At 52.8% G+C, this 22415-nt stretch overlaps 1 protein-coding gene across 2 annotated transcripts; it reads left to right on the plus strand.

Moving 5' to 3' along the window:
* The first annotated feature begins 456 nt into the window (after window positions 1-456).
* LOC123109553 (uncharacterized) lies at window positions 457-20128 on the plus strand. 2 transcript variants are annotated; one of them, XM_044530409.1, is made up of 3 exons: window positions 457-750; window positions 2057-2125; window positions 19829-20128. In XM_044530409.1, the coding sequence occupies exons 1-3, from the start codon at window positions 564-566 to the stop codon at window positions 19921-19923; spliced, it is 351 nt and encodes a 116-aa protein (XP_044386344.1). In that variant the 5' UTR covers window positions 457-563; the 3' UTR covers window positions 19924-20128. The 2 variants fall into 2 exon arrangements, with proteins under 2 accessions (XP_044386344.1, XP_044386341.1); XM_044530406.1 differs by lacking the exon at window positions 19829-20128 and adding an exon at window positions 3756-4015 and having other exon boundaries at window positions 466-750.
* Window positions 20129-22415: the final 2287 nt, after the last annotated feature.

Consider the following 22415-nt stretch of genomic DNA (forward strand, 5'->3'; position numbering starts at 1 on the left):
TGTCATGTAGAAACCAATATTATTTGAAGTATTATATTGCCCCTAACCTTTTTAAAACAGTGTCAAAACAACAACATTTAACCCCTTTTCTATTTAAAGGAAATTTAAATGGTTTCCAACCAGCCTCAACCTTTTTGAGCCAACTCAGTATATTGCCAAGTAATTATGTGTCAAGTTTCATCTTTTACAAAAATCATTTAGTATCTCAAAATAATGCAAAACAGGAGCAAAGGCAAACAGTAAAGTAAACTGAAAAAAGGGAAACCTATCACTATGCCTCTGGGCCTTAAGGTAGTAGTTTTGGCCCAACCCACCCCCAACCCTCTCCTACCAGCTACAGGAGCAGCTAGGGCAGCCGTGGCGCCATCTCCATGGCCGGTGCCGCACGCGTCGAGCATCCCCGGCTCCCCTGCCCTATATAGCTGCGCCGAGCCCTCCCCACTTGCCCTCGCGCTCCCCCTCCTCCTCTCCCCCTCTCGCTACACCCCCTCCTCCAGATCCAACCACGTCCGTCGCCGTCGTCGCCATGGTTGCCCTCGCCGGCGTGGCTACCCTCCTCCCCGATGCCTAAGGACATGTCCCTCCACCCCGCCGTGGTCTGCTTCATCGCCTGGAACCACGAGACCAAGATGGAGAGCCCCACATCGTGGGGATCGAGCTCTCCTTCGTCCTTCGGACATCGTCATTCGTTAATGACTCCGGCGCTGTCGATCCTCCCAGAGCCCGCCTTTGCACCCCTACGGGATCTCAGTGAGCCGCCCGTCCAATCCCACTGTCCCTCCCCTTCGTTTGCATGCCGTAGGCCGCCATCACCGTCGTGCTCGAACTCCCGTGTACGCGTACATGCGTGCAGCTACTGCGCTGCTTTGCTTGCGACGCTGCTGCTGCTGTGGCCCGCGCCTGCCGCTGCCGCCCAGTCCTCGCGCCGGCCGTGCCCGAGCCACCCCCGCGCTTGCTCGGCTGCTGCTGATGCTTTACTGTTGTTGCGTCCTCGCTGCTCGCCCCTGATGGCACAGCGTGCCGCTTCCTGCTCACCCACGGCTGTGCCTGCTACTGTCGGCCAGCCTCACCGCACCCATTGAGCCGCACCCCGCGCCCGCCCGAGTATGGCCTCGCCTGCCGTTGCGGCTACCGCGCCCACCCGCGTATGGCGCCCGAGCCATGCCACTGCCCACGCTGCTCGCTGCTCTATTGTACTACTACTATCTACTGTAGCTGCTACTAGTTAGCTTTTGGATTTCTACGTTGACTAAGCCCCTAAACAACCCCTAATCAGTGGTTAAACAGTTGTTAATATGTGTAAAAATAATATGAGTAGGTAGTACACTTGACAAGGCTCAAATGTTTCCATTGGACCAAATCCACTTGTACATGGATTAAATCCTATGAAAATCATAAGTTGCTATCTTGTGTTAAATAGAGAACATTTTTAACCTCTAGCATTTGTGTTGTGTGTTCTGTGTGTGTGTCGTGCGCGTGGCCGGCTGGGTTCTTCCCATTAGTGGCCAGCCCTTCCTGGTTTAGCTAGTAGTTTTAATTAGTGGATAGATTAGCCTATGTGTAGATGACATGTGGGTCCCTTTCAATTAGATTAGTTTTATTTATTTGTTTAGGTACAAACTATGACATGTGGGCCACACCCTGCCCTTTTGACTAGTCAAAGTTGACTTGGTCAACTCGGTTTAAAACAAATTACAATAAACCAGAAATTTAAGAATTTATTTAAAACTTTGAAAAAACTTATAAAATTAACCGTAGCTCGGATCGAAAAACTATGTACATGAAAGTTGCTGAGAACGACGAGATGAACCCAGTTACCCAACCCGTTCGTCCGCCACACGTCCCTAGCATAGAAAACCTGCAACCGTCCCCCTCCGTTTCATCTGTCCGAAAATGCCTAACGCCAGGAAATCTTTTCCGGATGTTTCCCCCCATCACCAATATCGCCTAGTACTGCGTTAGGTCACCCCTGGCACTGTGTTTTGTCTTGTTATATTTTTTTGTGATGCTTGTTTGCCCCGTATTTACTGTTTCTCCCCCTCTTCTTCTCCGGTAGACCCCGAGACCGATGTTGCCCGTGTGATCGACTACGTCGACGATGACCCCTCCTTGCCAGAGCAACCAGGCAAGCAAACCCCCCTTGAGCATTCCGATATCGCCCATTTCTTTCCCTCTCATGCTTGTATTAGAACTGCTACTGCTTTCTGTATGATCCTACTCTGATGCATAGCCTGTTGTTCTTACCTGTTTTCATACCTTACCTGCTTGTCCTAAATTGCTTAGTATAGGTTGGTTAGTGATCAATCAGTGACCCCCACCTTGTCCCAGTTGCCTCGCTTTATGTTTGATGACTCGATCAACGTGATCGATGTCCAGGCCCTGACACCGCACCCCCCCTAGTTGAGTGACTCTGCAGAGTTACCATCGAGTGTCGAGGGTGGAACCTCATACATCACTCCTGATGAGACCTCTGTGGTGTAGCTAATCGGCTGTGGTCATCGAGGGTGATTTCCTCCTTAACCACTTCCGATACGGCTCTGTCGTGCAACCCCTCAAGTGTGAACCTCGAGGGTGGATCCTCTTACATTCACCTTGATGATAACATTGAGTGGAATTCTCAGGGGGTCATTCCTCGGGTTTCACCTTTGGTGTTAGACACATAGTTACTATGGTTACTATGACTTTACAACTGAACCATGTTACTAAAGACGGGTAGGCCCTGAGGGGTACCTGTGCGAGCTTCATAGCGAGTGATGTGGAGATGGGTTGACCTGGAGGGTGCCCGCGAGATACTTATGAAGCATGGCCGGGCATTCTCAGTCCTTGCCGCAAGTACTCGAGATGGGGCGACGGGGTCACATCGATCGTGAGTCTCTTCTCGTTATCGCGTGCTCCTAATCCACTACGATTTGGATATTTGATCCGAGGGGCCTCTGGCCTGATAGCACTAACCATCACGAGGGCATAGTATGGGCGTTCTGCGTCGTATGCATCACCCGAAACTTAATAGACGTCAGCGACTGAGCGGCGCGCACTGGGTTGGACTGGTAAGCACCTACCTTGTTGAAGGAGGTAGCTAGGTCTGCTCACCGGCCGCGTATGCAACGTGCAGGAGTTCCCGGGGAGCTGTCCCATGACCCTTGGGGGCATAGGTTTAGTCCGGCATGCTGACCTCTCTATTAAGCCTAGGTCGGGTTGCGGCGTATTGTTTGGCTGAGGCCGGGCATGCCCTAGGAAAGTGTGTATGGCCGGAGTTAATCGAGCGTGATGGGTAAGTTGGTGCACCCCTGCAGGGAATAAAACATCTATCGATAGCATGTCCTACGGTAACGAGCACTTGGAGTTGTATCCCGATCTATACACTAGAACTGGATACCTGCGATGAGAACTGGATGGTGATGAGAATTGGATTGTGATGATAACTGGATAGTATGGCTCTGGGATTGCTTTCTCGCAGGGAGTCGAGAAAGGATCTCTGGCCGAGGTTGATAGCACTACTACTACTTTACTTTATGCTACTCTACTCCCTCCTGTTGCTGCAAGATGGTGGTTTCCAGAAGATGCTAGTCTTCGATAGGACTAGGCCTTCTCTCTATTCTGGCATTTCTGCAGCCCAGCCCACATATACAACCCATTCCTTTGATACAGATGCATACTTAGTTTAGATCTGATGTAAGTCTTGCGAGTACTTTGGATGAGTACTCACGGTTGCTTTGCTACTTCTTTTTTCCCCCATACCCAATTGTTACGACCAGTTGACGGATCCCAGGAGCCAGACAATGCCACTGATGACTACTGCTACCCCGAGGGTGCCTACTACTACGCGACGACCGCTGACGACTGGGAGTAGTTAGGAGATTCCCAGGCTGGAGGCCTTGCCTTTTCAATCGATGTTGCTTTTGTGCTAGCCTTCTTAAGACAAACTTGTTTAACTCATGTCTGTACTCAGATAATGTTGCTTCCGCTGACTCTTGTGTATTCGAGCTTATGTATTCGAGCCCTCGAGGCCCCTGGCTTGTAATATAAAGCTTGTATTATTTTAATTGGTGTCTAGAGTTGTGTTGTGATATCTTCCCGTGAGTCCTTGACCTTGATCGTACATATTTGCGTGTATGATTAGTGTACAGTCAAATCGAGGGCGTCACAAGTTGGTATCAGAGCCGACTGCCTGTAGGATCCCCCTTTCCAACTCCTCGGACGAAGTTGAGTCTAGTCACTAAAAAACTTTTACTAACATGGCTGTGTGTCTTATGGGCCCACGTTGCCATTGGGTGGTATTAGAATCTTTTACTCCTCGTCTATACTCTGGGACTCTGATCTCTCTTCTTTTCGGGTTAAATTTTTACTAACTTGACATTAGGTTCTCGTAACCACTTCATCCCGGAGAGCCCTTCACCACAGATGACCGACTGTTTCTTCAGAAGACTCTGAAGATACTCCTCGATGAGTCCCGAGACCCTGTGCCCACTTCTTTGCAGTTCCCTACCACTGATATATCCTTATGAATAACTACATACACTTGTCATTCATACAATCATTCCTTGTTGCTCTTGTTATTACAAGATGCCCTAAACTGCTCTCCTTTGTTCCGAGAATCCTTTGAGCTTACTGCCTTGTAGCTCCTTGTCATCTGAATACCCCTACGGATAACCTTGTGCATCTATCGAGTATCCGCTTGTCGGCGTTCTGGGAACGGGGGTCCCCAGACTTGCCTGCCTGCGGCCTGCGGCATGGCTCAAAGGGGGGCCCAGCACGGCCCATCTTCATCAACACAGACCCAAGACCCTCGCGGGGCGGACGACACAGAGCTTTCTCAGGCACGGCCTCGTCAGGCTGGCTCGCGAGGAGGCGGAGAGATCAAGGCGGGGTACCTCATGAGGTGCCCGTGACGCAATCCATGACGACCAAGGGCGCCAAGCGGGTGCCAGCCCGCGCAGTGTCCTCCTTTCTCCTTTGGTACAAAGGGGGCAAGCACAGCCGCAGAGTATCAAGGCGTCAGGCAAAGGTTGCCATTTCGGTGCAACAAGACCAAGACCAGGAGGACTGCAAGATAGAGGTCATCGTGGAGCCCAAGACGGCGTCACCACCAGAGCTTTGTGCAGGCGAAGGCTACTTTTGTCAGGATAGCTGGTACTAGCTATCCCCTTTCAAATTAGCCCGCCATTGTTGGCTCCCTTCCCGCTCGATATTTGGGAAGAGGACCAGGGCCTCTATAAATAGGACCAGCCACCCACGAGAGCGAAGGGGGCTGAGAGGTTAGGGTTTAGAGAAGGGACAATCGAGAAGAGAGAGAGAGAGAGAGAGAGAGAGAGAGAGAGAAGGGTGACTGAACTCCTCCCAGCAGTTCATCCCCCCAGCCAAGAACAGACCCTCGCGAGGCTGTTCTTCCTTGTATTGTTCATCATCATCAGCCCAAGAGGCAATCCACCACACCACACACTGGAGTAGGGTATTACACCACAACGGTGGCCCGAACCAGTATAAACCCTGTGTCTCTTGTGTTGTTCTTTCCATAGCTTAGATCTTAGCGAGGCGGAGGGGTGCAGGTAGGTAGGAGGCGAAATCTCCGCGCGCACCCCAGTGTTTGAACCATCAAGGGTCTGCCGGAACCCAAAATCCGACATTTGGCGCGCTAGGTAGGGGGTGCGCCGGAGTTTTCTCTTCCGCCACCGCCACGGCATGCCTCGCGATGAGTAGCGCGTCGCCCACTCCGGCCGCCGGCGCCAGCACGGGGACCAGGGGGCTTTGAGCCCTGGCCCCAGCCTTGCAACGGGTACGGTGGCCGGACAAGTTCAAGCCAACAACGCCGCCGCGCTACGGCGGCGCGACAGATCGGCTGGCCTTCTTGCTGGCGAGCGAGGAGGCCCTCCTTGAAGCCAGAGGCGACGATAGGGTCGTGGCCAACTGGCTCCCCATGGCCCTCACCGGCGCTCCGCGCACATGGCTGCTCCACCTGCCGGCAGCCTCCGTGGCCTCTCGGGAAGAGCCACGCAGCCTCTTCCCTGCCCATCGCGCTACACCAACCCCCCCGGTCGTCGCGGCCCTCCTGGGCGGCTCGCAGGCACCGCCTACAAGTCACCAGGTCAAGCCGTTCATCCGCCGGGTCAGCGCCGCTTCCACGCGGTAGGGGGCTCTCCCGGACCGGGCGGCGCCCGAGACCGGCCTGACATTCAGCTCGAAGAACCACCCCTCCAACTCGGCCTGCTCGGGTGCGCTCCCATGTTGTGCACCCCCACCATCTGCCAGGTGGCCGTCACCAGAACTCTCAATGATGGCGGTGCGGGCCTCAGCGTGCTCTCGGTCGAGGCCTTCAACCTCCTCTGCATACCCCTGGAACGGCTGCAACCCAGCCGGCCCTTAACAGGCGTTGGGGGCGGATCATCCAGCTCCTTGGGACAGATCCGGCTCCCAGTAACCTTCGGCACCTACAACAACTTCCGCACGGAGCTGGTCGACTTCGACATCGCCCCCATCGGCCTCCCCTACAACGCCATCCTCGGCTACCCAGCGCTGGCCCAGTTCATGGCCGCGACGCACCCAGTGTACAACCTTATGAAGATGCCCGGGAGCAGCGGTGTCCTCACCGTGCACGGGGACACCGGAGACGCGCTGCGGGTGCTCAAGCTCGCCTTCAAGACGGCGGCATCGGCACAGCCCGCCGACTTGGAGACCCCCGAGCCCAAGGGGGCTGCACCCGCCAAGAAGAAACAGTTGTTCACCCAAGACAACACAGAAACCAAGCAGATACCCGTCGATGAGGACGGGTCCACCAACGCCACTTTCACCATAGGCGCCAACCTCGAACCCGAGCAGGAGGAGGCCCTGGTCGGGTTCCTGCGTGCAAACAAGAAGGTATTCGCTTGGGAGCCTGACCAGTTGGCAGGGATCCCTAGGAGTGTAATCGAGCATCACCTCAACGTGTGCCCCAACGTGCGCCCTGTGAAGCAGAAGGCCAGGTGGCAGTCCACAGAAAAGCATGCCTTCATCGTCCAAGAGACCCGCAAATTAGAAGCCGCTGGGGTCATTCGCGAGGTCCGATACCCGGATTGGTTGGCCAACCCTGTCGTCGTGCCAAAGAAGGGAGGGAAGGAGCGCATGTGTGTCGACTTTACCAACCTCAACAAAGCATGCCCGCAAGATCCGTTCCTGCTCCCCCGCATCGACCAGATCGTCGATTCCACCGCGGAATGCGACCTGCTATGCTTCTTGGATGCCTTCTCTGGGTATCACCAGATCAAGATGGCGGTAGAAGACGTCGAAAAGACAGCCTTCCTAACCCCGTGTGGGGTGTACTGCTACACATGCATGCCATTCGGGCTGCGTAATGCAGGGGCGACCTTTCAGCGGCTGATGCACATCACCTTGGGCCCGCAACTCAGGAAGAATGTTGAAGCTTACGTCGATGACATTGTGGTAAAGTCTCGAGAGGCCAGGACCTTGATACAAGACCTGGAGGAAACCTTCGCGAGCCTCAACGCAGTGAACCTACGGCTCAACCCAGAGAAGTGTGTGTTCGGAGTCCCCTCGGGCAAGCTCTTGGGTTTCCTCGTGTCCCACCGAGGCATCGAGGCTAACCCAGAAAAGGTCAAGGCGGTGGAAGACATGAGCCCGCCAAAGACCCTCAGAGAAATGCAGAAGCTCACAGGGCGCATGACCGCGCTAGGGCGCTTCATCTCCAAGTTGGGGGAACGAGCGCTGCCCTTCTTCCAGCTAATGAAGAAAAAGGGGCCCTTTGAGTGGACTGAAGAGGCCGACAAGGCGTTCCAGGATCTCAAGAGATACCTGACCAGCCCACCGGTCATGGTGGCTCCACACCCTCAAGAGCCCCTGGTGCTTTACCTCGCCGCCACTCCCTACTCCGCCAGCGCAGCCCTGGTGGCAGTTAGAGAGGAGCGTCGAATCAAAACCGCGGCAGCAGCCCGGGACAAGGCAGAACAGGAACAAGGAAGGCCCACAGAAACCACCACCGCGGCTGAGAAGGATCTGCCGCCGCAGAGGAGTGCACCGGAGGCGGAGGAGGCCCCTCTCCTAGATGGCCAGTCTCAGGAGGCCTCATTGCCTCAAGAGGCGCCATGGTCTCTGAAGGGAGCCGCCAGCACTGACGCACCCAACCTCGTTGAGCACCCAGTGTACTTCGTCAGCACGGTGTTGCGGGATGCAAGGGCACGGTACCCCATGCCTCAGAAACTCCTCCTCGCGCTACTGGTGGCCTCGCGCAAGCTGCGGCACTACTTTCAGGGTCACCTCATCAAGGTCGTCTCGTCATACCCCTGGAGAGAGTGCTCAGGAGCCCTAACTCAGCTGGAAGGGTCGCTGAGTGGAACATAGAACTGCAAGCATTTCAGCTCGAATTCAGCATGACCAGAGTCATCAAGGGAGCAGCGTTGGCGGATTTTGTGGCAGAATGGACGGAGGCACCATGCCTCAAGGCAGATGAGGATCGGTCCCTCTCCCCGGGAAGCGAGGCGCCAGAAGGCTGGGTCATGTACTTCGATGGGGCGTTCTCCAGGCATGGCGCTGGGGCTGGGGCGGTGCTTATATCGCCCACTCAGGACAAGCTCTACTACATTGTGCAGCTCTGTTTCCAGCAAGGTGAAAAGGTCTACACCAACATAGCGGAGTATGAAGGTTTAATAGCGGGTTTGAAGGCCGCAGCTGCCCTGGGAGTGAAACGCCTCACCATCAAGGGCGATTCGCAGCTCCTTGTCAATTTCCCCAACAAGGTGTACGAGCCGAAAGATGAGCACATGGAAGCCTACCTTGCGGAGGTCCGCATGATGGAGAAGCAGTTCTGGGGGTTGGAGTTGCAGCATGTGCCCCGTGGCACCAATCAGGAGGTCGATGACATCGCCAAACGGGCGTCCAGGCGGTTACCTCAGGATCCTGGCGTTTTCGAGGAGCGGCTCTTCAAGCCCTCGGCCCTGCCGTCAATGTCAAACACGGCTCAGCCTCGGGAGGAGCTCCCCCAGCCACCTGCCAGGGGAGCTCCGGCCTATGGCCCGGCCTTAGGAGCACGCCTGCTCCTGACGATAGAACCTCAGGAGGGATGCTGGATCACGGAGCTCCGGAGTTACTTAACACAAGGGACCTTGCCGAAGAAGGAGGAGGAAGCGGAGCGAGTGGCACGCCAGGCCACGGCATGCTGCATCAAGGATGGAGAGCTCTACCGGAAGCGACCAAACGATGTATCCCTGCGCTGCATCTCCAGGGAGCAAGGGAAGGAACTGCTGGAAGATATACACGGCGGAGACTGTGGACATCATTCATCATCACGGACCCTCGTCGGCAAGGCGTTCCGCAGTGGGTTTTATTGGCCCACCGCGCTCAATGACGCCGTCGATTTAGTGAAAGCTTGTGAGGCCTGCCTGTTCCGCGCCAAGCAGATCCATCAGCCAGCAGGAGGCCTGCAGACTATACCCCTTTCGTGGTCATTCGCAGTCTGGGGGCTGGACATCTTGGGCCCGTTTCCTCGGGTGCCAGTGGGCTACCGCTACCTCTATGTCACCGTGGACAAGTTCACCAAGTGGGCTGAAGTACAGGTTGTCCGCACCATTCCCGCGGGTTCCACGGTCAAGTTCATCAAGGGCATCGTGAGCCGGTTCGGGGTGCCGAACCGCATCATCACGGACAACGGTTCGCAGTTCACCAGTAACCTCTTCAAAACATACTATGCTAACCTTGGAACGCAGATATGCTACGCTTCGGTGGCGCACCCCCGAAGCAACGGTCAGGCCGAGCGAGCCAACGCAGAGGTCCTGAGGGGCCTCAAGACCAGGATGTTCAAGAAGAAGTTGGAGGCCTGCGGCAGAGGTTGGTACGACGAGCTTCTGTCCGTGTTGTGGTCCATCTGCACAACCGCGACCAAGCCGACTGGAGAGACCCCGTTCTTCCTGGTCTACGAAGCCAAAGCGGTCCTCCCTCACGAGGTCTGACATTGCTCCGCGCGGGTCCTGGCATTTGACGAGGCGCAAGAGGACGCCATGTGGGGGATGGACCTCGTGCTGGGGGAGGAACGTCGCCGAGAAGCCGCGCTGCGAGCGGTGAGGTACCAACAAGCACTCTGGCGATATCACTGCCGCAACATCCGCCCCGGAACTCTTGAGGTAGGAGACCTCGTGCTCAGGCGGGTTCTCTCCAGGGAGGGGCTGCACAAGCTCTCTCCCACGTGGGAGGGCCCATTCAAATTTGTTCATGTTTCCAGGCCCGGCTCCGCGTGCTTGGAGACTCAGGAGGGGGTGCCGGTCCAGAACGCATGGAACATCCAGCACCTCCGGAGGTTCTACCCCGAAAAAGGCCCAGAACTTGTGAAGAAGGTGAATGCCTGTGAAGCTGTCGCGTTTTGGAAAAGGCCCAGAGCCTGTGAAGAAGGCGAATGCCTGTGAAGCTGTCGCGTTTTGGAAAAGGCCCAGAGCCTGTGAAGAAGGCGAATGCCTATGAAGCTGTCGCGTTTTAGAAAAGGCCCAGAGCCTGTGAAGAAGCCGAATGCCTGTGAAGCTGTCGCGTTTTGGAAAAGGCCCAGAGCCTGTGAAGAAGGCGAATGCATGTGAAGCTGTCGCGTTTTGGAAAAGGCCCGGAGCCTGTGAAGAAGGCCAACGCCTGTGAAGCTCGTCGCCCGTGACACTCTCACGTAATAATGAGTTGGGGCTGTACACGCCCCGGAGTCTCGGGAGCGCCGACCTCGGGCCCTGGGGCTCCCTCCCACGCCCAGTGGCAGCACTTAGCTCCCAGCTGGTGAGAAGACGTCAAAGACTAGATTAGGTGCCGGACGCGGCTTTTCATTTGCTTTCCGCAGTTGGCTTGTTCCTTCTCATTCGAGGTTTTATTGAAGTTGTTGCCATTTTTGGCTTGTGGTTCTTCGACTTTTCACTCTCCTGCCTCGATTTCTCTTATGCAAGGCCTCGCGAGGGGGGGGGGGCAGCCGAGCGCCCTCGCGAGTGTTCCTCTCCTAGTCGTTCAAAGGGTTCGCGACCTGGGCCCATTACGGGAGCACCCCTCCAGTCCGTGCCCCACGGGCACCGCGACACGAACACAGGGCCTGGGTCGGTCGCCCCCCGCGGCTGGGGCCGGGAACTATCCACACGCGGGCACGTAGTCGGAAGGTACGATAACGGAAGCAAAATGATGATTAACAGCAATAACCCAAACACGCCCCCACGGGGCTCCACACTACTGTCTTTTTACGCAGGAAAAAGGAAAAGAAAGAACAAATCAGGCGCAGTTCGCCTCACACCGGCCCGCAGGGAAGACCCGAGCTACCTCCGGGGCTCAGGCAGACTCCCTCTCGTGCTTCACCGAGGCGCGACGGCGGGCGGACATGCTACCACCTCCCAAGCAGATACGACGGCATGGAGGCTGACCGCGGCCACCGCTAGAAGAGTCGCCGCCTGAAGAAGAACTAGAGAAGCTTGGGGAACCCTGAGCACCGCCAGCCACGCGAGCGCTGCCCTCTCCATCATTGCCGGAGCTGGGTTCCCGGCCGCGGTCATCACCCTCGGGGCAGCACCCTGCGTGGCGACCATCTTCCCCAAACACCCTCACGTAGAGGGTGGCATCGCCGTCGAACTTGAAGTGTAGGGTGCACCGACGGCTCAGGCCACGCGCGTGGGCAAATGTCTGCCAACCGCGGGCCAGGGCCAGGCTCCCGGCTGCGGAGACCTCTAGTGAAACCCATGAGGCCCGGCTGCAGCAGCCGTCGGCCTGAAGCCAGAGGCCGCCCGGGGGCTCGCTGAGGAGGAAGCGAGGAAGTGGAAGCCGGTGCTAGTCGGCTCCGCCGACCACACGACGAACTCCGGCAGCACCTCAGCAGCGCGAAAGCGCGGCCTAGGGGGACGCGCAGCCGAAGCGCGCCCCCCGGCCGCAGCAATCCGCCCATCGCTGTGCTGGAAATCATCTCCACGACCGCGGGGAGCTGCCGTGGTGGCCACAGGATGTTTGCGAGGGCACCGTCGGCCGCGCTTGGGCGGGGGAGAGGCAGGCTCAACCTGGCGAGCCTTCCACTTCTCTGCGGCCGAGAACCTCCTCGACGGGGCCATGAAGAAGAAGGAGAAGCAAGGGGGGATGAACTAGAAGGGCGCGCGTCGATCCGTACTTATAGCTGGCGAGGGCCAACCGACGGCCCCCACGATCGCAGGTAATTATGACCCGCTGTGCATGCAGGGACTTGTCCAATCCGTGCAGTTGCCGAGGCGCCATGGGGAAGTGGAGACACCCACGTCCAATCAACCGCCATGCGGCGCCCAAGACCGCAGGCTGTTAGGGCCCGTGGCGCTTCGCTCTTGCCCTTTCGCCTCCCTGCACGGCAAGCCCGGGCGCGCCTTGGGCCCGGGGGCTACTGTCGGCGTTCTGGGAACGGGGGTCCCCAGACTTGCCTGCCTGCGGCCTGCGGCGGGCCTCAAAGGGGGGCCCAGCATGGCCCATCTTCATCAACACAGACCCAAGACCCTCGCGAGGGGCCAAGCCTCGCGGGGCGGACGACATGGAGCTTCCTCAGGCACGGCCTCGTCAGGCTGGCTCGCGAGGAGGCGGAGAGATCAAGGCGGGGTACCTCATGAGGTGCCCGTGATGCAAGCCTTGACGACAAAGGGCGCCAAGCGGGTGCCAGCCCGCGCAGTGTCCTCCTTTCCCCTTTGGTGCAAAGGGGGCAAGCGCAGCCGCGGAGTACCGAGGCGTCAGGCAAAGGTTGCCATTTCAGAGCAACAAGACCAAGACCAGGAGGACTGCAAGACGGAGGTCATTGTGGAGCCCAAGACGGCGTCACCACCAGAGCTTTGTGCAGGCGAAGACTACTTTTGTCAGGATAGCTGGTACTAGCTGTCCCCTTTCAAATTAGCCCACCATTGTTGGCTCCCTTCCCACTCGATATTTGGGAAGAGGACCAGGGCCTTTATAAATAGGACCAGCCACCCACGAGAGCGAAGGGGGCTGAGAGGTTAGGGTTTAGAGAAGGGACAATCGAGAAGAGAGAGAGAGAGAGAGAGAGAGAGAGAGAGAGAGAGAGAAGGGTGACTGAACTCCTCCCAGCATTTCATCCCCCCAACCAAGAACAGACCCTCGCGAGGCTGTTCTTCCTTGTATTGTTCATCATCATCAGCCCAAGAGGCAATCCACCACACCACACACCGGAGTAGGGTATTACACCACAACGGTGGCCCGAACCAGTATAAACCCTGTGTCTCTTGTATTGTTCTTTCCATAGCTTAGATCTTAGCGAGGCGGAGGGGTGCAGGTAGGTAGGAGGCGAAATCTCCGCGCGCACCCCAGTGTTCGAACCATCAAGGGTCTGCCGGAACCCAAAATCCGACACCGCTCATCCTCAGTCGACTCATGTACTTCACAAAAGTCTTCGTAGTACCATTCGTTCTTGTGAAAATCCTCAACAGCCTATTGTTCTTGAATTTCTTACTTGCTTGCATTATGGTTAATACCATAAGTCTAGTAATCTTATTGTCAACCTTTGTCATTATCATTTTGAGTTCATTGATACAATATGTTGCGAATGCTCGCAATCCTCAATCAGATCCTAGAATTCATCCTTCCGGCACAGAAGTCATTTTAACATGTGTTGAATCTCGATCAATCAAATCGCCATCGATTGTACCCCTAAGGCTATTCTACCTATCCATCCCTAATCAGAGCATTGCTTCTAATCCCTTGTCTTGGAATTCTTAATCCCTCTTGCAATTGAGCTTTGAGTTAGTTAGTTGTTTCTATAATCTGATCTCCTTGCATTCTTTCTTCCTCTGGTTAAATATTGATGCTCACATCAGATCCCTTGTGGACCACCAGACCCCTTTTTCGGATTTTATCCGACAACGTCCTTCATATTCAATAAGGTTTGAGCCTTTCCTCGGATACATAATGCTTTTGGTAAATTGTATCCTCCGCTTTCTCAAGCATGCTCTACTACCGAGCTTGTGTTACTTATTCTTGGAATTTATGATATAGGTTCCTAAGATGCCCGATGGGTTGAACCTATGCCTTCCCTAATCAGTGTGAACTCGAAAGTTATGCGGGTTATACTCTACTGGCTTTTCGTTAGATAAAATTTCAATACTACAGCTTCATCAAGAGCGAGAAGTAAAATGAAATGTTATGCATTGTAGAAGTGGAGTCGACCCTGAACCTTTGTGTTCATGCCCACGGACATGGTGTGGAACTTATCATGTAAGCTTCTTGCAAGGATATTTAGTCATTCGAATAATTCTTCCGGTATCGTAAATTGGATCCCTTACAGTTATGGTCCCGACCATATTTCCTCCTTGACCCCATTTACTGGGTAAGTTAAATTACTTATCCTCTACAACTCATTTCCACCGTCCAACCTCTACTCTGATTTACCTTTTGGCATTGCACCTACTACTTGATACTGGGAAGCTTTATGCCCCATCACATCATTCCTAGCCTGATCGGCTATATTTTTATCTTGTCAACTTTTTAACTGTGCTACCTGGTCCTTATGCCTGGAGCAACTTCCGACAATGAGCTAAGCTTATGTCGATCTTCCTCATCTTATCATTTCACCTCGAACAACAAGCTTGACTTTGAGCTTGTGTCAAATCCGTGGTTGTCATGGCCTTTCACTTCATCCTTCCTTTTCTGCTCGGTGGCATCTTCTTAGAGTCTCTCAAAAAAATTTGTCTTGATCACCGTCAACACTTTTGCTTCGTCAGAGATGTCAACTGAATTCATGGCTAGAAATACCATCCTTGCCTCTCGATGACTTGCGTCAGCTTCAACAACATTCTTGTCTTCCCCCCCCCCCAACACAAACTTGATCATATTAATTTTGGGAATACATCCTTTTTGACATGTCGATGGATTGCTACTGAGCCCGTCGTCCACACCCTCATCTTTTCCCTACTAAAGTTGTATGACTTATTTTCTAAGTTGTTTCCGATGGATCCTTGGTGTATCCAAAGTCTGACTTTTGCTTGAAACCATGTCAATGCTATCTCGAAACACGTCTGTGGTAATACGATCTCCAATTAGAATGTTTGAAGCACGATATTAAATTTTCTTTATCAATTATCCAAACACCGTTGTATGGGTAATATCATGAAATTTTTCCCCCTTACCTAAATGGTTTTATACTTCTATCTTGTCTTGGATATCATCCTCTGCTTGTCCTTGGGAAGGATATACTCCTGATAATTGTGTTTAAACACATTTTCCTTTCCATTGTTCTGATTAATATATTGACCATATTTTTTTCCTTTCCATTCTTTTGTTTAACCTTTCCGGTAAACTAACTTATCTCAGTAGAGATAATTTCCTGCTTAGGTAAGCACCTCAATGTATAACTTTGTCAGTAAAGACCCTGTTACTATTGTTGATGACATTCCGGTAGCCACCGATGGACGAGAACTTTGCCTAATGGCCTGCCTCATTCAACGAGCAGGAAAATGGTTCTCTTCGACCCTCGCCCTTGGTACCGACGTTGTTGCCGACATAACTGACAGGTTACACCCTGACATGCCTTGCTATCATGACCGTACAAGATATCAGCACCCTTCCTACTTTTTAACGCACATGGTGGGCCCATAACCCATGGTTCCACAGGATCGAAACCTGACTCTCCTGCACCCCCTGTTTCTAAAGGTTATTCCTCACGCTTGGCTTCGTATCCTGTCACGAGCCACCTTCCGAGAGATGATATATTCCTAGTGCTATGAACCCCTTTCTCACACTCTGTTCAAGTATCAATCGTTGTTCATTCAGTTGAAACTTCCTATTGTACCTTGATACTTTGCTCTCGATGTTTTATTAAGTTTCAACTCGAGAGATACTTCTGCCTCATTCCCTGAATTGTTCACCAGATAATTAACCCTATAAGGGTCAGTTCTCCCGAAATTACTCTTTACTTCCTCACTTAAATCTCGGGACGAGATTTCTTGTAGTGGAGGAGATTTGTAACACCCCTAATGTCATGGTACAGTAACCCCCTGTTAATGATTCCATGTAACCATGCTTTACTGAGCTAGCTATCACTTGATCAACTCTGAAGTCAAATTCCAATTAAATTCTCAAGTCAAATTTATTGTTTCTGCAAACATTAAAAAAATGTTGGTTAGGTTGAAAATAATTATTAAGTAATTGTCATGTAGAAACCAATATTATTTGAAGTATTAAATTGCCCCTAACCTTTTTAAAACAGTGTCAAAACAACAACATTTAACCCCTTTTCTATTTAAAGAAATTTAAATGGTTTCCAACCAGCCTCAACCTTTTTGAGCCAACTCAGTATATTGCCAAGTAATCATGTGTCAAGTTTCATCTTTTACAAAAATCATTTAGTATCTCAAAATAATGCAAAACAGGAGCAAAGGCAAACAGTAAAGTAAACTGAAAAAAGGGAAACCTATCATTATGCCTCTGGGCCTTAAGGTAGTAGTTTTGGCCCAACCCACCCCCAATCCTCTCCTACCAGCTACAGGAGCAGCCAGGGCAGCCGTGGCACCATCTCCATGGTCGGTGCCGCATGCGTCGAGCATCCCCGGCTCCCCTGCCCTATATAGCTGCGCCGAGCCCTCCCCACTTGCCCTCGCGCTCCCCCTCCTCCTCTCCCCCCCTCTCGCTACACCCCCTCCTCCAGATCCAACCGCGTCTGACGCCGTCGTCGCCATGGTTGCCCTCGCTGGCGTGGCTACCCTCCTCCCCGATGCGTAAGGACATGTCCCTCCGCCCCGCCGTGGTCTGCTTCGTCGCCTGGAACCACGAGACCAAGATGGAGAGCCCCACATCGCGGGGATCGAGCTCTCCTTCCTCCTTCGAACATCGCCGTTCGTGAACGACTCCGGCGCTGCGATCCTCCCCGAGCCCGCCTTTGCACCCCTACGGGATCCCAGTGAGCCGCCCGTCCAATCCCTCTGTCCCTCCCCTTCGTTTACATGCCGTAGGCTGCCATCACCGTCGTGCTCGAACTCCCGCGTACGCGTACATGCGTGCAGCTGTTGCGCTTCTTTGCTTGTGACACTATTGCTGCTGTGGCCCGCACCTGCCGCTGTCGCCCAGTCCTCGAGCCGGCCGTGCCCGAGCCACCCCCGCGCTTGCTCGGCTGCTGCTGATGCTTTGCTGTTGTTGTGTCCTCGCTGCTCGCCCCTGATGGCACTGCGTGCCGCCACCTGATCGCCCACGGCTGTGCCTGCTGCTGTCGGCCAGCCTCACCGCGCCCATTGAGCCGCACCCCGCGCCCGCCCGAGTATGGCCTCGCCTACCGTTGCGGCTGCCGCGCTCGCCCGCGTATGGCGCCCGAGCCATGCCACTGCCCACGCTGCTCGCTGCCCTATTGTACTACTACTATCTACTGTAGCTGCTACTAGTTAGCTTTTGGATTTCTACGTTGACTAAGCCCCTAAACAGCCCCTAATCAGTGGTTAAACAGTTGTTAATATGTGTAAAAATAATATGAGTAGGTAGTACACTTGACAAGGCTCAAATGTTTCCATTGGACCAAATCCACTTGATACATGGATTAAATCCTATGAAAATCATAAGTTGCTATCTTGTGTTAAATAGAGAACATTTTTAACCTCCAGCATTTGTGTTGCGTTTTCTGTTTGTGTGTGTGTGTCGTGCGCGTGGCCGGCTCGGTTCTGCCCATTAGTGGCCAGCCCTTCCTGGTTTAGCTAGTAGTTTTAATTAGTGGCTAGATTAGCCTATGTGTAGATGACATGTGGGTCCCTTTCAATTAGATTAGTTTTATTTATTTGTTTAGGTACAACCTATGACATGTAGGCCACACCCTGCCCTTTTGACTAGTCAAAGTTGACTTGGTCAACTCGGTTTAAAACAAATTACAATAAACCAGAAATTTTAGAATTTATTTAAAAGTTTGAAAAATCTTATAAAATTAACCGTAGCTCGGATCGAAAAACTATGTACATGAAAGTTGCTCAGAACGACGAGACGAACCCGGTTACGCAACCCGTTCGTCCGCCACACGTCCCCAGCATAGCAAACCTGCAACCATCCCCCTCCGTTTCATCTGTCTGAAAATGCCTAACGCCGGGAAAACTTCCCCGGATGTTTTCCCCCTTCACCAGTATCGCCTAGTACTGCGTTAGGTCACCCCTGGCACCGCGTTTTGCCTTGTTATATTTTTTGTGATGCTTGTTTGCCCCGTATTTACTGTTTCTCCCTCCTCTTCTTCACCGATAGACCCCGAGACCGATGTTGCCCGTGTGATCGACTACGTCAATGACGACCCCTCCTTGCCAGAGCAACCAGGCAAGCAAACCCCCCTTGAGCATTCTGATATCGCCCATTTCTTTCCCTCTCATGCTTGCATTAGAACTGCTACTGCTTTCTGTATGATCCTACTCTAATGCATAGCCTGTTGTTGTTACGTGTTTTCATACCTTACATGTTGTCCTAAACTGCTTAGTATAGGTTGTTTAGTGATCAATCAATGACCCCCACCTTGTCCCAGTTGCCTCACTTTATGTTCGATGACTCGATCAACGTGATCGACGTCCAGGCCCTGACACCGCACATCCCCCCCCCCTAGTTGAACGACTCTACAGAGTTACCATCGAGTGCCGAGGGTGGAACCTCATACATCACTCCTGATGAGACCTCTGTAGTGTAGCTAATCGGTCGTGGTCATCGAGGGTGATTTCCTCCTTAACCAACTCCGATACAGCTCGGTCGTGCAACCCCTCAAGTGTGAACCTCGAGGGTGGATCCTCTTACGTTCACCTTGATGATAACATTGAGTGGAATTCTCTGGGGGTGATTCCTCGGGTTTCACCTTTGGTGTTAGACACACAATTACTATGGTTACTATGACTTTACAACTGAACCATGTTACTAAAGACGGGTAGGCCCTGAGGGGTACCCGCGCGAGCTTCATAGCGAGTGATGTGGAGATGGGTTGACCTGCAGGGTGCCCGCGAGATACTTACGAGGCGTGGCCGGGCATTCTCAGCCCTTGCCGCAAGTACACGAGACGGCGCGACGGGGTCACATCGATCGTGAGTCTCTGCTCGTTACCGCGTGCTCCTAATTCACTACCATTTGGATATTTGATCCGAGGGGCCTCTGGCCTGATAGCACTAACCATCACGTGGGCATAGTATGGGCGTTCTGCGTCGTATGCATCGACCAAAACTTATTAGACGTCAGCGACTGAGCGGCGCGCGCCGGGTTGGACTGGTAAGTACCTACCTTGTTGAAGGAGGTAGCTAGGTCTGCTCACCGGCCGCGTACGCAACGTGCAGGAGTTCCCGGGGAGATGGCCCATGACCCCTGGGGGCATAGGTTTAGTCCGGCGTGCTGACCTCTCTATTAAGCCTAGGTCGGGTTGCGGCGTATTGTTTGGACGAGGCCGGGCATGACCCAGGAAAGTGTGTCCGGCCGGAGTTAATCGAGCGTGGTGGTAAGTTGGTGCACTTGGAGTACGGTAACGAGCACTTGGAGTTGTATCCCGATCGATACAACTAGAACTGGATGCTTGTGATGAGAACTGGATGGTCATGAGAATTGGATTGTGATGATAACTGGATAGTATGGCTCTGGGATTGCTTTCTCGCAGGGAGTCGAGAAAGGATCTCTGGCCAAGGTTGATAACACTACTACTACTTTACTTTATGCTACTCTACTCCCTCCCGTTGCTGCAAGATGGTGGTTTCCAAAAGATGCTAGTCTTCGATAGGACTAGGCCTTCTCTCTATTCTGGCATTTCTGCAGCCCAGTCCACATATACAACCCATTCCTTTGATACAGATGCATACTTAGTTTAGATCTGATGTAAGTCTTGCGAGTACTTTGGATGAGTACTCACGGTTGCTTTGATACTTCTTTTTCCCCCATACCCGATTGTTGCGACCAGATGACGGATCCCAGGAGCCAGACGACGCCACTGATGACTACTGCTACACCGAGGGTGCCTACTACTACGTGACGACCGCTGGCGACTTGGAGTAGTTAGGAGGCTCCCAGGCAGGAGGCCTTGCCATTTCGATCGATGTTGCTTTTGTGCTAGCGTTCTTAAGGAAAACTTGTTTAACTCATGTCTGTACTCAGATATTGTTGCTTTCGCTGAGTCTTGTGTATTCGAGCTTATGTATTCGAGCCCTCGAGGCCCATGGCTTGTAATATAAAGCTTGTATTATTTTAATTTGTTTCTAGAGTTGTGTTGTGATATCTTCCTGTGAGTCCTTGACATTGATCATACACATTTGCATGTATGATTAGTGTACGTTCAAATCGAGGGCGTCACAAAAGCTCTCTTGGATGTACTGTCACAGGAGCAAACGAAGGACATCGGCGGCTCCGCTCCGGGCGCGCTCCAAAGCTCTCTTGGACGTACTGTCGCAGGAGCAGACGAAGGACATCGCCGGCTCCCCCTCGGCCGTCCTCCGCCGCCACGACCACGAAGCCGGCATGCATGCGCGGGCACAACCGGCAGGGAGGAAGAGTAGTACATGGTAGGTCGCCGCCACTCTGGTCCCAGGAAGGCCACCGCTCCTCCACTCAGTCGACGCCAAGCTTGGTGTGGTAAACATCGGTGGCAGATTAGCCGCTTGACGGCGACGTGGAGGCGGAAATCTTCGGAACCTTGTGCTCCGGAGGAGGAGGTTATCGAGGTGGAGCTGGACAAAGCCGAGGCGGATGAGGAGGAGGCAAAGGCAAAAGTCGAAGCGTCAGTTCTCGGGGCTCATGGCCGGACATGGTGGTCGGGCGTCGGCGATCATTTAAATTAGGTTTATAGTAGGTTTTAGTACGGCTTGTGCGAAATATGTAATGAATTTAGTCCAGTTTATAGGAAAAGTTTTCGAAATGTAATGAATTTCATCCGGTTAATTTGAAATTTTCTTTGTTTGCATGAATTTTGTCTGGTTAGTTCATATAGTTGTCGAAAGGTATGCGGGCAGCATTGGATGGCATCCTCTGGCATCAGTGTCCTCAGACAGATGCTGGTGTAAATTTGTGGGTCGGCACTAGAGATGCCCTAACTATCATGCTACAATCGCTAATTGTGCTCCATTATTTCGCAGGGAATAGTTATCCCTCGATCAAAATCAGATCCGCCGTGTTCCACACTCCTCCCACGTAAGTGTAGACTTTTGCTTACTGTAGATCGTCATATCACTCAAACTAGCCCGCCTAACGCGCGGGAAAGCCCCGCCCTCATCATTTTGTTCTGGATTTCTATCGATCGATCGCATGAAAATATTACGCTTTGCAAGTTCCAAAGGGAAAGGCGGGACACTTAAAGCACGTCGTGTTCGCATCACACCCCCAATAGTCTAGCTCGCACGCCGCTCACCAGAGGGGACACATGTGTCTTGCATTTTCATTGACATGTGGGACTACAATTGAGTAAACCGTCGATAGCCAAAATCTAATCGCTCAGCGGGTGTCGACTGAGAAGAGAGATACAGGGGAGGGAGAAGAGATCGCCTGCCCGCCATGCACAAACTCCAAGAAATATGGTGATAATGTGAGGTGGGCCATGCAGGAGTCCGGACCGCTTCCAAGCCCGCTTCTGACCGTCCTGGCCCACCAGAAAACCCCTCCCCCTCCCGCGCGCTCTCCCCCCTTAGACGTCGGCTGCCCGCATTCACAGCAAGTAGTACTAGTACAATATTGGGCTATACGCCCGCTTATGTGGAGGAGAGAGAGGCATTGACAAAGTCAAGGGGTAGGCTATGCAAGAGCCCGTGTCTACACGTGCTCCTAGGTATAAAAAAACTAATTCTAAAAAAAAGAGGTATAAAAAACAATTGTGTCGAAAAAATGAAGGTAAAAAATATTTGAGAGGAAATAGATAGAGAGAAAGTGAGAAAAAGTTGTAACCTTATAGCCAACCTTATAGTCAACACTATGGTACATGAGGAAGGAGGGAGTTGTGCACATGCCAAGTTCTCTGGGCTGCCATGTTTCACACTCCTCCATCGTAACAGTGGAGACAATAGCATTCATCAAAAATAAACAATGAATACACGTTGCTCATCCTCGATATCGTAAATAATACTTTCATTCGCCGAAATGTGGGACGTCGACCATCCTGGTCCACCTGCCATGCACAAAATTATCCTGGTCCACCCCAGTCGAAGCGCAGGCCCAACCTTTCCCACTGTAAGTTGGTCGGACGAAGGAACCATCATGACTTCGTTGAATTCCGCTTCTTCAAGAAAACTTACTATACTTGCAATACTGCTACCACACGCGAAGACTGGACGACACTGTAGCGCATCATATCACTGAAACCCACTAGGAAAAACTAGCCCGCCTAGGATTTGTACTCCGTCCATTCCAAAGTTATCACAAAGTTGAGTCATCTATTTTGGAACGAAGGGAGTACGTCTCTGTACTGCTATGATTTTGTGTTCTCAAAAAATATCCTTTGTCAATCTAATGATTAGGAGTAGAAACAGGGTTTTTCTCTCTCTCTAGGTCTCTCTCCACCCCAC

This window comes from Triticum aestivum, chromosome 1A, assembly GCF_018294505.1.
Source record: "Triticum aestivum cultivar Chinese Spring chromosome 1A, IWGSC CS RefSeq v2.1, whole genome shotgun sequence".
Classification (NCBI taxonomy): domain Eukaryota; kingdom Viridiplantae; phylum Streptophyta; class Magnoliopsida; order Poales; family Poaceae; genus Triticum; species Triticum aestivum.

Bases quoted from the DNA above. Each gene is read 5' to 3' on its own strand.
- LOC123109553 (XM_044530409.1), top strand. From the start codon at position 564: ATGCCTAAGGACATGTCCCTCCACCCCGCCGTGGTCTGCTTCATCGCC. The intron at 751-2,056 runs GTGAGCCGCCCG...CTTCTCCGGTAG, and splicing joins TGCACCCCTACGGGATCTCA to ACCCCGAGACCGATGTTGCC. The intron at 2,126-19,828 runs GCAAGCAAACCC...TGTTGCGACCAG, and splicing joins CTCCTTGCCAGAGCAACCAG to ATGACGGATCCCAGGAGCCA.